The 15,409-nt window shown below is 38.9% G+C and overlaps 1 protein-coding gene across 1 annotated transcript in view; it reads right to left on the bottom strand.

Annotated features, from left to right (window-relative positions):
• Nucleotides 1–7,814: 7,814 nt before the first annotated feature.
• LOC131953171 (uncharacterized) overlaps nucleotides 7,815–15,409 on the bottom strand; it is a gene marked incomplete at its 5' end in the record, with an annotated part of 103,141 nt that continues 95,546 nt past the window's right edge. The window contains 1 exon segment of the mRNA XM_059316226.1: nucleotides 7,815–12,850. Within this exon segment, the coding sequence (XP_059172209.1) occupies nucleotides 12,343–12,850 (508 nt within the window).

Genomic DNA, 15,409 nt, shown 5'->3' with positions numbered 1-15,409 from the left:
AAAAACTTAGTTTTTATCAATTTTGTCTTATGTGTGTTGTAATAGATTGAAATAATTGTGAGGTCAAGGGAACTCACTCTTCTGTATTAGTTATATTTATAATATTGTTATCTTGAGTGATGTCCCTTGGGTACTTCCTTCCGTCCTCTCTGTGTGTTACCATCGTGATGTAGTTAGACCCAATAAATGTGTTATATACAACCACAGGCTTCTGTCGTCAATCTATTATAACTGGCGACGAAGGATAAACATCTACTAGAAAGAGCACCTACTTACGCAAAAAAGAGGTTTGCTAGAGCTTATTAGCTAATTATTTCTAGAATTATGGCGCTGTATGGCCAAATAAAAGAATTTGATGCGAATGATGAAATCATTCAAGATTACCTAGAGAGGTTAAGCTTTTACCTAGAAGCTAACGACGTGACGATAGAAGCCAAAAAGAGAGCTGTTTTGTTAACAGTCATAGGGCCTCAACAATTTAGGCTACTAAAAGACTTATGCGCACCAGCTAGTCTAACTACCAAGAGCTTTAACGAGCTGAGCAAATTGCTAACAGACCACCATGCGCCCACCCCATCAAAGTTTTTATGTAGAGCTAGATTTGACAGTAGGACTCGTCAACCAAACGAGTCAATATCAGAATATGTTGCTGCTTTACGTCATTTAAGTAGATTCTGTGAATTTGGAGAAACGCTGTCTGACAGACTATGTGAAAAGTTTGTGACAGGTGTAAACAGCCCTGATATTCAAAGAAAGTTGCTGCTCGAGTCAGATCTAAAATTGGAAAAAGCAATACAACTTGCAATGTCATTCCAGCAGTCATCAGATGCGGCGAGATCTTTAGCACCTTCAGAGATCCATGCAGTAAACAGCAGGTTAGTCAATAAACATCAACCCCAACAGAGCATTCCAACTTATGCTAAACACCCTGCTCGTTCAAATCCTAGATCTAAATCTAGTAATAATTATCAAAAATGTCATCGATGCAAAGGTCCCCATGCATCTCATCGGTGCAAGTTCAAGTCTGCAACTTGTTATAAGTGCAGTAAGCAAGGTCACATTGCCAAGGCCTGCTTTGCAAAGTCTTCGTCTGTTGCTAAATCTAGCCAGTCAAGACAGTACCGCAACCAAAGGCAGCACTATGTTAACTCTCACCAAGACTACCTAACCCAACCAATGAACCACTCTACCAGTGAAAATGCTCAAACTGATTCGCAGCCGGATTTCAACCTGTTCTCTGTGAAATCAATAAGTCATGCTCCCATCAATGTACAAGTTAATATCAACGGTAAGAGCATCAGCTTCCAACTTGACACTGGAGCATCTCTAACAGTCATAACAAAGAAAGATTTTGACGCTGTCACAGGAGGATCAGTGTCTCTACAGCCGTGTCACAAGTGTCTAACAACATACACTGGTGACAATGTTCCGGTAATAGGAGAGTGTATGGTTCATGTAAGTTATAATGGTCAAAGTGTTAAACTTCCTCTTCTTGTGGTTGAAGGAAATGGACCGCCATTACTAGGTAGGAACTGGTTAAGTGATCTTAAGTTAAATTGGGAGAGTATTTGTTCATTGAAGAATGTAAAAGAATCTAGTCTTACTTCACTAGATAAAGTTATATCTGAAAATAAATGTGTTTTTGGTAACTCAGGTTTACTAAATGATAGAACAGTGAAGTTAAGCATTAAAGATACAAATCCAAGATACTGCAAAGCTAGAGTTCCACCTTATGCAATGAGGAATAAAATTGAAAATGAGCTAAGTAGATTGGAATCTAATGGCATCATAAAGAAGGTAGACTATTCCGATTGGGCGACACCCATTGTGCCAGTGTTAAAGAAGGATGGTTCTATAAGAATTTGTGGAGATTATAAAACTACACTGAATAAGCAAATAGAGCTAAATAGGTACCCTATACCTAACATTGAGGAAATTTCTTTGAATTTGGCAGGAGGAGACAAATTCACTGAATTAGACTTTAGTCATGCTTACACTCAACTAGAACTGCATCCAGATTCAAAAGTCTATACGACAATAAACACACATAAAGGACTCTACCAATATGAAAGACTATGTTTTGGCATATCATCCAGCCCTGGAATTTTCCAAGCTGTCATGGACAGTATTTTTAAGGATATTCCAAATGTTTGTGTGTACTTTGACAATGTGTACATAACTGGTAAGAATGACACTGAACATCTTAAAACACTTGATAAAGTATTGAAAATTGTTGGTGAAAAAGGTTTAAAGATAAACAAAGATAAATGTCAATTCATGCTGACAGAAATTAGTTTTCTTGGTTATGTATTAAGCAAGCAAGGCATCAGACCTCAACCTGAGAAAACAAAAGCCATTAAAGAAGCACCCAAACCTGAAAATACCCAACAACTAAGAGCTTTTTTGGGCTTGATAAATTACTATGCAAAGTTCATAGGGAATCTGTCTGGTAAACTATCACCACTGTACAAGCTGCTACAGAAAAATGCAACTTGGCACTGGGGTAAACAACAAGAAGCTGCTTTTAACACAGCAAAAGAGGCTTTGTCTGCTGACACCTTACTAACTCACTATGACCCAGGGAAAAGACTTATATTAACATGTGATGCTTCACCAGATGGTGTAGGAGCAGTCTTGTCCCACATGGATGAGAAGGGTGACAGACCCATTGCTTTTGCCAGTAGATCTTTGAACCAGGCTGAGAAAAATTATTCTCAGTTAGATAGGGAAGGCTTAAGCATCATTTTTGGTGTTAAGAAATTTCATAAGTTTCTGTTTGGTAGGAAGTTCACCATCTTTACAGATCATAAACCATTGCTAGGTTTATTTGGAGAAAACAAAACCCTACCTGAGCATGCCTCACCAAGAATTCAAAGATGGGCTATCACACTAACTGCATACAATTATGAATTGAAATACAAACCTGGATCTGAGAATAGTGCAGATAGTCTTAGTAGATTACCTTTAAAAAACCAAAGCCTGAGCTATGTACCAGAAGATGTATTTGTTCTCTTCACTATCATGGATAACTCCAATATAAATGTGAATGATATTAAAAGAGAAACACAAAAAGATGAGTGCTTAATAAAAGTATATGAGTACTGTATGATTGGTTGGCCTGAAGAGTCTGTGAATGATGACTTAAGGCCATATTAAATAAGAAATAAAAACCTTTGTGAAGATAATATAAAAGATGGAGAAGATGCAGTCCATTATCAGTCAGAATTGCCTAAACAAAGTATTTGTAACTTAATAAATGATTATGGTGATATGGCAATTTCAAATGTTTTAAAGAAAATACATTAGTAAGAAGGAATGTGATCATCAAACAACTTTGCTAACATCATTAGCACTTACAGAAACTAAAAGGGTAACATCAAAAGAAGAAAAAGATTTTTGCCATTTAATACACCCACTTCAAATACTGGATCACAGTTGCAAAGTGATATGGTCTAGAATATTACTTTAAACAGTATTTTTGGTTACCAGGAAAGCACTATCAGATTACCTGAGAAAATTGATCAATCAAAGAAATCTATGTCAATTAAGGATCTGAATAATGGCATAATACTTCCAGAGGCCAATTCAAAAATAGTTCCATTAAATCATGACAAACATTCATTGAAAGAGAATTTGGTGTTAATGAGAATGTGTATCTAAGAAATTATGGGAGAAAGGAAAAATGGATACCAGGTCAAATTGTTCAAGGTACAGGACCTGTGTCTTATAAAGTTAAAAATAACTTGTGCAGATAATAAGTGTGAATCTGTCAATCCCACCAAGTCTGATCAGTTCACACCAACTCAGTTTGTTCCACAACCAAGTTCTGTTGATATGAGTGAACCAAGTTGTCTAGAGTCAGAAAATGTAAATTCTGGAGTTAATAATTTAAATCCTAGACCTCCTGAGATAGAGAATCCAGATGGTCAGAATCTTGAGTCACCAAATCAGAAGCCACTGAGAAGGTCAAGCAGGACAATCAAAGTCCCAAATAAGTTAGACCTATGATTCTAAAGGTCAAAAGGACTTTGACATTATTGTTTTGTATTTTGATTATGTTGTAGCATATTGTGCATTGTTTGTAAGGATGTAATCTACCATAGTGTTTATGTTACAATATAATTGGTGATTTTAGGATACTATCAATTGTTCTATTGAGAGATGTGTTATTGTGTTCTAAGGGTAAAGGGATGTAATAGATTGAAATAATTGTGAGGTCAAGGGAACTCACTCTTCTGTATTAGTTATATTTATAATATTGTTATCTTGAGTGATGTCCCTTGGGTACTTCCTTCCGTCCTCTCTGTGTGTTACCATCGTGATGTAGTTAGACCCAATAAATGTGTTATATACAACCACAGGCTTCTGTCGTCAATCTATTATATGTGTGTGTTTGTGTGTGTGTGTATCTGAAGGACAAAATTCCATACATAGTTATTGGATTTTATTCAATAGTTTCTGTCAAATTTTGAGTGATTTCCGCTGACCGGAAGTTATAATTTAACACTATTTTCCGAATAATTTTTTTTTTTAAAGCAAGAAGAAATTTTCATTCTTCAGTATAATTTTATTTTATTTAAAAATTAAATATACGAGAAAGTTTATGAAAGATTAGTCCCGCTTTATTATAATTTTTACTGTATTATAACATTCGCTTTTATTTATATTTTTTTTGGGGGGGGGGGGGGGGTGGATGAGAGGAAAGGGGCGCTATTTTTTAATCATCCCACCTGATACTGAAACTATCAGTTATATGCCTAATATTGAAAATGATAAACGCCCATAAATAAAAGTTAAAAAGATGCATTTTTTTTTTACCATTCGTTAAACTTACATACATGTCAGCAAATAAATTGAACCATAGCCTGCTAGATTACATTTTGTTTTATTTATTAAAAACCTAAATCTTTATATGCCAGAATGCTACTCTGTTATATTTATCCTAGACATGAAAACAATGGAGATGTCGGTAGTATCGGGCTGTGGTCAGTTATTGGAGGGATTCTGGTAGAGCTTATGTGATGACCTGTAGGATTCTGTTATATGCTGACATATAGGATTCTGTTATGTGCTGACCTGTAGACTATGTGCTGATCCGTAGGATTCTGTTATAATTATATGCTGACCTGTAGGATTCTGTTATATGCTGACCTGTAGACTATATGCTGACCCGTAGGATTCTGTTATATCCTGACCTGTAGGATTCTGTTATATGCTGACCTGTAGGATTCTGTTATATGCTGACCTGTAGACTATATGCTGACCCGTAGGATTCTGTTATATCCTGACCTGTAGGATTCTGTTATATGCTGACCTGTAGGATTCTGTTATATGCTGACCTGTAGGATTCTGTTATATGCTGACCTGTAGGATTCTGTTAAGTGTTACCTGTAGGATTCTGTTATATGCTGACCTGTAGGATTCTGTTATATGCTGACCTGTAGGATTCTGTTATATCCTGACCTGTAGGATTCTGTTATATGCTGACCTGTAGGATTCTGTTATATGCTGACCTGTAGGATTCTGTTATATGCTGACCTGTAGGATTCTGTTATATGCTGACCTGTAGAATGCTGACCCGTAGGATTCTGTTATATCCTGACCTCTAGGATTCTGTTATATGCTGACCTGTAGGATTCTGTTATATGCTGACCTGTAGGATTCTGTTATATGCTGACCTGTAGGATTCTGTTAAGTGTTACCTGTAGGATTCTGTTATATGCTGACCTGTAGGATTCTGTTATATGCTGACCTGTAGGATTCTGTTATATCCTGACCTGTAGGATTCTGTTATATGCTGACCTGTAGGATTCTGTTATATGCTGACCTGTAGGATTCTGTTAAGTGTTACCTGTAGGATTCTGTTATATGCTGACCTGTAGGATTCTGTTATATGCTGACCTGTAGGATTCTGTTAAGTGTTACCTGTAGGATTCTGTTATATGCTGACCTGTAGGATTCTGTTATATGCTGACCTGTAGGATTCTGTTATATCCTGACCTGTAGGATTCTGTTATATGCTGACCTGTAGGATTCTGTTATATGCTGACCTGTAGGATTCTGTTATATGCTGACCTGTAGGATTCTGTTATATGCTGACCTGTAGGATTCTGTTATATCCTGACCTGTAGGATTCTGTTATATGCTGACCTGTAGGATTCTGTTATATGCTGACCTGTAGGATTCTGTTATGTGCTGGAAAGTTTGAGCGAAATCGCTGCACTACAAATGGGTCAAAATTGAGTACAAGATTGTCCACAACCCACAAACAAACGGGCATCTTGAACTAAGTAAAAGCTTGTAAAATCGATTATTCTCGATTATTGTGACAGTATCAGCTGGTTTAAAAAAACAAACGAAACTTTATGTACAAGTACAAGACATCTAACTCTCGGCACAGAACTCTGGGAGTGCTAACTCTCGTCACAGACTGAACTGAAGTGTAGTCACAGCGTTTCCTTGTACCGTTCTGGTATTTGTTCCGTATCTTAGTGGTCCCAGTTTTTTAAAAGATCACCATAACGAGGTTCAAGTTGGCCGTTTGAGAAAGTTGCTGATGTGAGTGGTGTTCGTTGGATGATGAAGCCAGCAGGAACAGTTCGCTGGGCACTGACTGTTTGAACTCACACGTTGTAATTCCGAGAACTTAGACCAAGCCAAATCGCAATTTTATAAAATTTGTTGTCAAATATCGGTAGAGTTTTCCGTAAAATGAATAGACCATTTTTGTTGCTTGTACCGCTCTTTTGTCGGTATCTCTGGTCATAACATCGATACATATACAGTTTTCAGTGTATACGTTTTCTAAGGTGCTAATTTCCCCCAAGTTATACCCCACCCCTCGGAACTTTCAGCAAATCTTGGTTTAAAAATGCGCACAAAACGCATCTCCACTTCAGTTTTGTATCATTTGCAGTTTACTATTTTTAGTTTTATTATGGATATGTTTGTGTGGATATACCTATTGTATTCTAAACATGTGTTAGTGTACATAGTATAACCGCTGTATACTTGTATATTATACATATCTAGAAACAAAACAACTTGCAGTAAGTTAGTATACATGTTCCGCGGGGAAAATGTTTTCATATTACATTACCTTGTTGCGAATTTTTTTCTCAAAAATTTATAGTATACTTGTCGCAAGTGTAAACGTGGTGTAATACAGGAGTAGTTCGGTACCTGTAGAGTGGAACATGTGTGTTTGCTAGGAGATCAATCCCATTTCCAGTTTCATTTATCTCTCCATCATTGACCTGATTGTAGCACCCGAATCCGCTGTGCCATGACCCAAGTGTGTGTATCGGTGTGTCCTGAGTTTAGTCAAACAGTTTTTTAAAATTCCTAAATTAATTAATTTTTTAAATATGTGTAACGGCAGACCTGAGGAATTAATAATTTGTAGTTTTAAAATTAACTAGTATTGGGTCTGGGAAATCTCCCCCCCCCCCCCCATGCTGAAGAACCCTGACCATAACAAACCTATAGATAACCGAAACATTAATCCTGACCCCAACTATAAACCTACATCTAACCCCGACCCAAACTTATTTATAACAGGGCGGGTGTAGTTGTCAAGGGGGGGGGGGGTATTTGCTTTGGGGAACAATGTCCGGGGAGGGGGGTAATGTCCTGCTTCCAAAGGTAGTAGTGAGAAAATATATGTAAATCTAGCCATTAACAATGGATGTTAATTTTGTTATGTTAATTGAGAATAGTCGTGTTAAATGCTGACATAATCTTCAATTCTCATCTTAAATTAATTTCATCCCGCCACATCTATTATATTAGAAAAGACGAAGAGAACAAAAAGATCAATATATCAAGCACATTTAATGACAAAAATCAATATTTTCTCAGGAAAATGTTTTGTCCAAAGTTATGGTCGAACCACACGAAGCAATGAAGTAGGTCAAAAACTAATTTGTAAACAAGTGTCATATGGTAGACAACTCTGTAATTTGTTCAATAACATGCTATTTGAATAGTTACCTCCCTTAATTTTAATTCAGCGTTTTATTTGATTGCGTGTAGTAAATATTAAACAACACGTTTCTAAGCAGAGAAAACTGTAATATAAATCTAAAGCTGTCAATGACAGTGTCAGTTATGAAACAGAATGTGCCTTAAACAAAACTTGCAATGAGGGAGCAGGCTGACACAAAAAAAGACTTGTGATAATTAATTAGACTAGTCAAGCAATCAACTAGATGGTGACTTTGGATTAAATTTAATTATTCACTTTCAAATATTAAATATGAACATGCATTTGTTTATTTTTTGAAAAACAAACAAACAAACAACAACACAAAAACATTTAAAAATTAATCAAAAGAAGAAATCTTTTTAATGACCATCTGCTTAATATTATTGTTCATGATTGAGGAAAGTCTAAAGTACACCTTGAAGCCAAAGTAAGCACATATCTATTCAAGTGGTTACATTGATGTTAGATGGATTGCAACTGTATAAAAGCAACACCCATCTCATTAAATAATGAATAAAAAAAAAAGACCCTGTATGATTTTAAGTTTCTGCCGCTAATGCTGCGAAAATTTGATTATTAAAAAAAAGACTAGAAACAAAGTATTTTTTCAGTGGTTTATTAATTAAAAAAAAAAGCTTTCCATCATTTAAGTTTAATAAGGAAATCAAAGCTTAGAGCAACATTGGTGTTGCTTATAGCATTTTTTTTTTTCTTTTTGGCATTGAAAAAGCTCATTTGGTATTTTAAAAATTTGTGAAAAACGTACACAATTTTTATAAGAGTGTTAAAGTTTAGAAAAAAATGTTTGAATGTTAAAAGAGCTAATCTAATGCCACTCTAGATAGGACATGAAGCAAAAGAGGGTTGTGCTGGTGGCATATGACAAGGATGGCATCTATGAACACATGACAAACTGTCACACATCCAAAGACTGTGATACGAAGGGAAATAATCTCTACCTCTAGCCAAGAGCTCTTCAGATACAGAAGTAAACAAAAAATAAGGGAAAAACTTGTTCAGGACATAATTATGTACCATAAAAAATTAAGAACAAAAACAATACTATTTATAAAGATAGTGAACAAATTTCTCATTCCTTGTATAAGTCAGTGGCTCACATATGTACACTGTACTAGCATTCACAACATGCACAAAATTTAAAAAGCTTTAATGCCATTACCCCACCCCCAACAGGACTACTAAAAAACTTGTGGACTCCTCTATATTTTCTACTCCATAAAAAATAAATAAAACAACTGATTAAAATGGGATTAAAATATAAATACCACATTTTTTTAACTGTAATAAAATGCATATTTTTTTCAATTGTCAGCATATCTCTAATTATATAAATACAAAATATTTTTGTAACCAAGTATTGTTTTAGAAATCACATGATGTATTTGTAATAAACACATTCTGTGTTTAGTAAATGTTAATAAAACGCTTGGGGGAATCATTTAAGGTTTCACCACAGTATACGCCATATAAAATAGTTCAATAGTCTATGTAAGTGATATTTATAGTCATGACTATATTAGATCATGGACATCTTAGAGGCAGCTAGCATACACTGAGTTGTAAAAAGCTTTGGATTTCAAACTATTTAATGAACTGTACGGTGATACCTGCACTCCACATGATGTAAGCTATGCAGCATGATGTAAGCTATGCAGCATGATGTAAGCTACGCAGCATGATGTAAGCTGCACAGCATGATGTAAGTATTTGAAAACTTACCAAATTATTTTTTTATTTGCTCCTTGTTAAGAATAGACCAACTCTATAAAATCAGGCCTGCACAAAATACTTATCCAAAAAAAAAATCTTTATTTACACCTCTGTTAGTTCTCTGTTCTATTTAAGACAAAATTATCACATAAATAAAACTAAGTAACACAGAAATGTTTTATTCACAGCCGAGGACATGAAAAAAATGTGGAAAAAAGTTTGAAGCAAAATAAAATACTTTATAGATTTACTTATAAAATGTGTTCTCCATTGAGCTAAAAACTTGTAGAAAACTGATGAGAGTAGGTAAATAAACTTGAATTTTAACAGTTAAAATAAGAAATACAAGCAATCTATAATACTCTTATTGATGAGCTATTTTAATCATAAGTAGTTAACAGGACATTATGGCATTATAAAATACTGGCAATAAGGTATGCATAACACAACGAAGAACTGTTACAAAAACGTCTTTCAAGAAATATTGATGTAGAAGCTGAAAACATAGAACCCCCAGAAGTCAAACACAGATTGTCGTGTTGAAAAAAAGGCATGTTGAGATATCCTATGGCAGAGTGTGGAAAACTTGGATGTAATTAAATGTACAACTCCATTTTGGGTGGTGTGTTGATGGTGTGTTGATGGTGTGTTGATGGTGTGTTGATGGTGTGTTGATGATGTGTTGATGAAGAGTGTTGATGGTGTGTTGATGAAGAGTGTAACTCCCTTGGGTTAGTGTAGTCATGGGCTGAACACAGGTCGAAATGAGTACAAATGAGTAGTTGGCCAAAATATACACCTTGCACTGCTGTACTGATGACGAAAGCTAGCGAAACAGGAAGAATCTGTGATCTTACAATTCATTACGAAATGTCCCAAAATTATATAATTAATTTAATCTTGTGTTAAAGATGGGGAACTAAAACTGCAATTTTTTTTAATTGGACGTATTTTGTAATGTAAAAATGGTATTTGTAAGAAATTACATAAGTTGCAGAAATGATTTTTCCAAAGTTAAATACTAGGGGGAACAACTATTTCTCGAAAGTAAGAAATTCTCAAATGAAACAAAACATAAGTTATTTCCCTTAGTCCAGCTGGTGACAGAAAGTGTCCATTTTGTGAAGAATTTCTGTTGTTGGCAATCCACTGAGTTCTGCTGACCTGAATCACAAATTATTTTTTTTTTACAAAACTAAACCAAACTATCGATACACACACGATAACTTTCTTCATTGTTGTTTTCTATTTATTGTGAGATTTTTGCTTTGATCTGACTGGGCTTTTTGTCACTATTGTTAGCTCCTTACAATTTGGCACCCACTAAAAGGAATTCGACATTAAATGGCAAAAATGATCTGGCTATAGGACAAGTATGCTTTCAACGGAAAATTTTTACCTATAATGTAGCTGCATTAAAAATAACTTGGTGCTAATCACTCCTTGCTTTCCATACAGTTTAAAAGCCATTTCTAGAATGAAAAAATAACATTGCTAGCAAATAATATGCAGCAGAGCACGTTTGGATAAGCAACCAAAATAAACACAGATGGAAATCAGGACAGTTGGCGGCAGAAAACAAACTAGCTTTTATGTCCCCGATTGTGTGTACACAAGTCCTGATGACGTCATCCCTAACGTAGTGTAAGGCAAGCGCAGGGAAATCCTGGAACCAAATGCGGCTGAAGCAAACTATACATGAGATAATGCACAGACTGAATGAAGCACGTACACAGTCCATCCCCCGTGGGTACACACGGTGATCTAGACACCAAGAGTTTACACACCTTTTTTAATCAGGTGAGAGAATTGATTATCTTGACGCCAACCTAATAGCCGCCCCATCCATGCAGGTTTGTGGTTTCCAGAAGATTCTGTGTAAACTTAAAGCTGAGGGGCTGGGACGTCCACCAAACAGAAAGTATTGTGGGGCATAACTTCTGGCAAGCTGACGATGAAACAGAATGCAGCCTACACTTGGCTGTTGACGCCAGGGTCAAGTAGTGACGTGACGCCAGGGTCAAGTAGTGACGTGACGCCAGGGTCAAGTAGTGTCGTGACGCCAGGGTCAAGCAGTGTCGTGACGCCAGGGTCAAGCAGTGACGTGACGCCAGGGTCAAGAGTGTCGTGACGCCAGGGTCAAGCAGTGACGTGACGCCAGGGTCAAGAGTGACGTGACGCCAGGGTCAAGAGTGACGTGACGCCAGGGTCAAGCAGTGACGTGACGCCAGGGTCAAGAGTGACGTGACGCCAGGGTCAAGAGTGTCGTGACGCCGTTATGCAGCAGTGACCTCTACTGAAGATCCCCAGCAAGTGAAGCTGCAGCCTGGAACCGTTCCATCCGCCTGGCCTTCTAGAGTTACCTAATCAAAGAAGTTCACCTGGCCTATACAGGTAACAGCAGGTGTGCGGCACACCTGGATGTCAGCCCGACCCCCACATGTACAGCTCCTCTCCGAGTACCACCCCAAACTCACGTTTTCATAATCAATAAAATAACGAATAAATTACAATCTCATCAATATTATATCATAAATTCTAGAAATCCATATCTAAAGAACATTGGTATCCTGCTTTACTTAGTGCTCATCTGGTATTGCGACGTAGCAGAGGTACCAGGTACCCTACATAACAGTGCAGCATTTATTTCTCCTTTTTTTGTCCGAATCATGCACCTGTAAGTCCCCCACCCCAGGGCTCTGCGCGAGCCCCGGGCTGGTCTGGGCTAACGACTGACCGTCTCCCGCTGGAATAGCAATTTTTACACAGTCTACAGAGGCCGGGTCACCAGCCTTACCGTTCTCCTTTGGTTGGGGGTGGTCTCCGCCGTTAGAGGGCGCCGCGGCCAGGGCGTTGCTTGCACTGAGCGGGGAGATTCTTTCCTCGAGCGCCCCCTGGGGTGGGGCGTCGCTGTCGTCCTGGTGCTCGACGATCTGCACGTGCTTGGTGCCGCGCTGCTGTTTCTGCTGTTGTTGTTGTTGCTGTTGTTGCTGCTGCTGCTCGCGTAGAGTCCGCTTCTCGTCCTCGTTCAGGTAGAAGTGGTCGCGGATGATGGTGGCCCGACGGAGCAGGTCCTCCGCCTCTCTGGACAGGTCACCCCCGGGCAGGAACGGGTTGTCTCGGCTCTCTAGGCTGGGGAGAGAAATGGTTGCTCGTTACAAGAGGAACATTCGAGAGTAATAGGGGGGTGTTTGAACAAACTAGAGACAACATTTTAGAGCAACAGGAAGATGGTTGAACAAAGTAGATACAACATTCTATGGGAATAGGGAGATGGTTGAACAAACTAGAGACAACATTCTAGAGCAATAGGAAAATGGTTAAACATACTAGAGACAACATTCTAGAATAGGAATATGTGAAAAACAAAATTCACTGATGCACAAGGCGAAATATCCCCTCGTGGAAGAGGACAACTACACAAACATTTGTTTACAAAGGCGCCTTTAGGACATTATTAATGGAAGGCGCTTGGGGGAGAAAAGGAGGGAATGAGGAGGGTGGATTTGAGGGTAGAGGTTAGGATGTATGTATGGAGGGTAGAGGTTAGGATGTATGTATGGAGGGTAGAGTCGAGGTCCAGATGATGTGTTGTGATGTGTTGTGATGTGTTGTGATGTGTTGTGTTGTGATGATGTTGTGATGATGTTGTTGACAGAACCAATCGTGCAGCGCTAGACATGCATGCGAGGTCCGGATGATGTGTTGTGATGATGTGTTGTGCTGATGTTGTGATGATGTTGTTGACAGAACCAATCGTGCAGCGCTAGACATGCACCCACACGCCGTGGCCAATCAACTCGGACAAACGTAACCCAATTAACAACCAAGGGAAGATACGCTTGTAGGCCGCTGCCAGTTAATTTCATTTCGTGGCCAAGGAGATCCCCAACAGCGGTCATCAACGGTTTTTTTATATGACTCAAGGTTTGTCATGAGAGGAATAGAAATGTAAGAAACCAAGTCAGTTATGATCGTCAGGCCTAGTACGCTGTAGAGCTGAGTCAACTCAGCCGTGTCAATAGCTATCTTTGCTCCAGTATTCGAACCCATCGCGTCGGTCCACCTGAGATACGGCGGTCAAAATATTGCTGGGCTGTCCCACCTAGAACAGGACTGTCCCACCTAGAACAGGACTGTCCCACCTAGAACAGGACTGTCCCATCTAGAACAGGACTGTCCCATCTAGAACAGGACTGTCCCACCTAGAACAGGGCTGTCCCACCTTACAGGACTGTCCCACCTAGAACAGGGCTGTCCCACCTAGAACAGGACTGTCCCACCTAGAACAGGACTGTTCCACCTAGAACAGGACTGTCCCACCTAGAACAGGGCTGTCCCACCTAGAACAGGACTGTCCCACCTAGAACAGGGCTGTCCCACCTAGAACAGGACTGTCCCACCTAGAACAGGACTGTCCCACCCAGAACAGGACTGTCCCACCTAGAACCGGACTGTCTCACCTAGAACAGGACTGTCCCAACTAGAACAGGACTGTCCAACTGTTCTATTTTGACTGATTTTGTTTTATCCAAGCATCAAAACATTGTGGAAAAAATGTTGAACTATAAAATGTTTTAATGATAACATTAATTTCATGTTGTCAGAGCAACAAGCACCGTCCATACAAAATAGCCAGCCTGTTGCTGGTCTACATTCTCAAAACCTCCACAAACACGAGAGCTGCTCTACCCCACATTCCACCCCCCCCCCCCCCCCACCCAACTAACACGTACTAACGCCGGGAGAAATGTGGCGACTGGCATGGGCGTGGAGACAAACAAAGCCATGCACGTGCCCGTGTGAGTAAACATGCCTGATGGCTTGTTAGTGTACGATGTTGAAAGCTTCTAGAACTCTCTAGGAGTTCCATTGTCAGGTACCTTAACTGAGCCACGAAACAGAGTTCCATTGTCAGGTACCTTAACTGAGCCACGAAACAATAGACTATTAAATGCGGCTTATATAGCCCATCTAAATATAAGCTGTAGATAATGCCAGAGGATGTAGTCTGAGAAAACGTAACCAACAGTAAAGCTCATACACCACGAGCAGTAACAGACAATCTTTATCTACCTACTCTCTGATTGGGTTATTTGCCAGCGCTCTCTTTAGGTTGGCACAATCATCAGACCCACACAATCATTTGATTGACACAATCATTTGATTGACACAATCATTTGATTGACACAATCATTTGATTAACGTCTCATCCTCATTTCACGCCGGTACAATCCCCCCACCCCCCGCTATTGACTGCTGCCTGTGCCCACGCGCGCGCCCTTTCCCCCGGTCACGTGACCATTGTTTACCCCGACAGTGCCAGTGAATGCCGATGCTCTACCATGCCGATCAGATATCGATAAAACAGGGGGGTGGGGGAGGGGGTTCAAGAGGGCATGAGGACACAACTAGATTCAATTCTCAGCATCAAAGACTGTTGTAATCAATGACTGACGGGGTGGGGTGGTATGTGTCTTACCCAGTAGCGTACGCAGGGGGGGAGCAGGGGGAGCGGCCGCTCCCCCTCTGGTCATTTTCAGCAAAGTGGCGCCTTTTTGGAAACTTTTTAAATTCAAAGTTTTAAACAATGACATTTGTTAAAAAAAATAATTTTGGTCGGCACATCTATGTAAATCACAAGATTTCTTTTCATGCAACAATTACGCATTATTGTACTAGTCTAGTAGT

The sequence above is a fragment of the Physella acuta genome, unplaced genomic scaffold (genome assembly GCF_028476545.2).
Source record: "Physella acuta isolate Inbredline_101_S28 unplaced genomic scaffold, ASM2847654v3 ptg000913l, whole genome shotgun sequence".
In the NCBI taxonomy this organism is placed as follows: domain Eukaryota; kingdom Metazoa; phylum Mollusca; class Gastropoda; family Physidae; genus Physella; species Physella acuta.
This window is presented reverse-complemented; position numbering and strand designations above follow the sequence as displayed.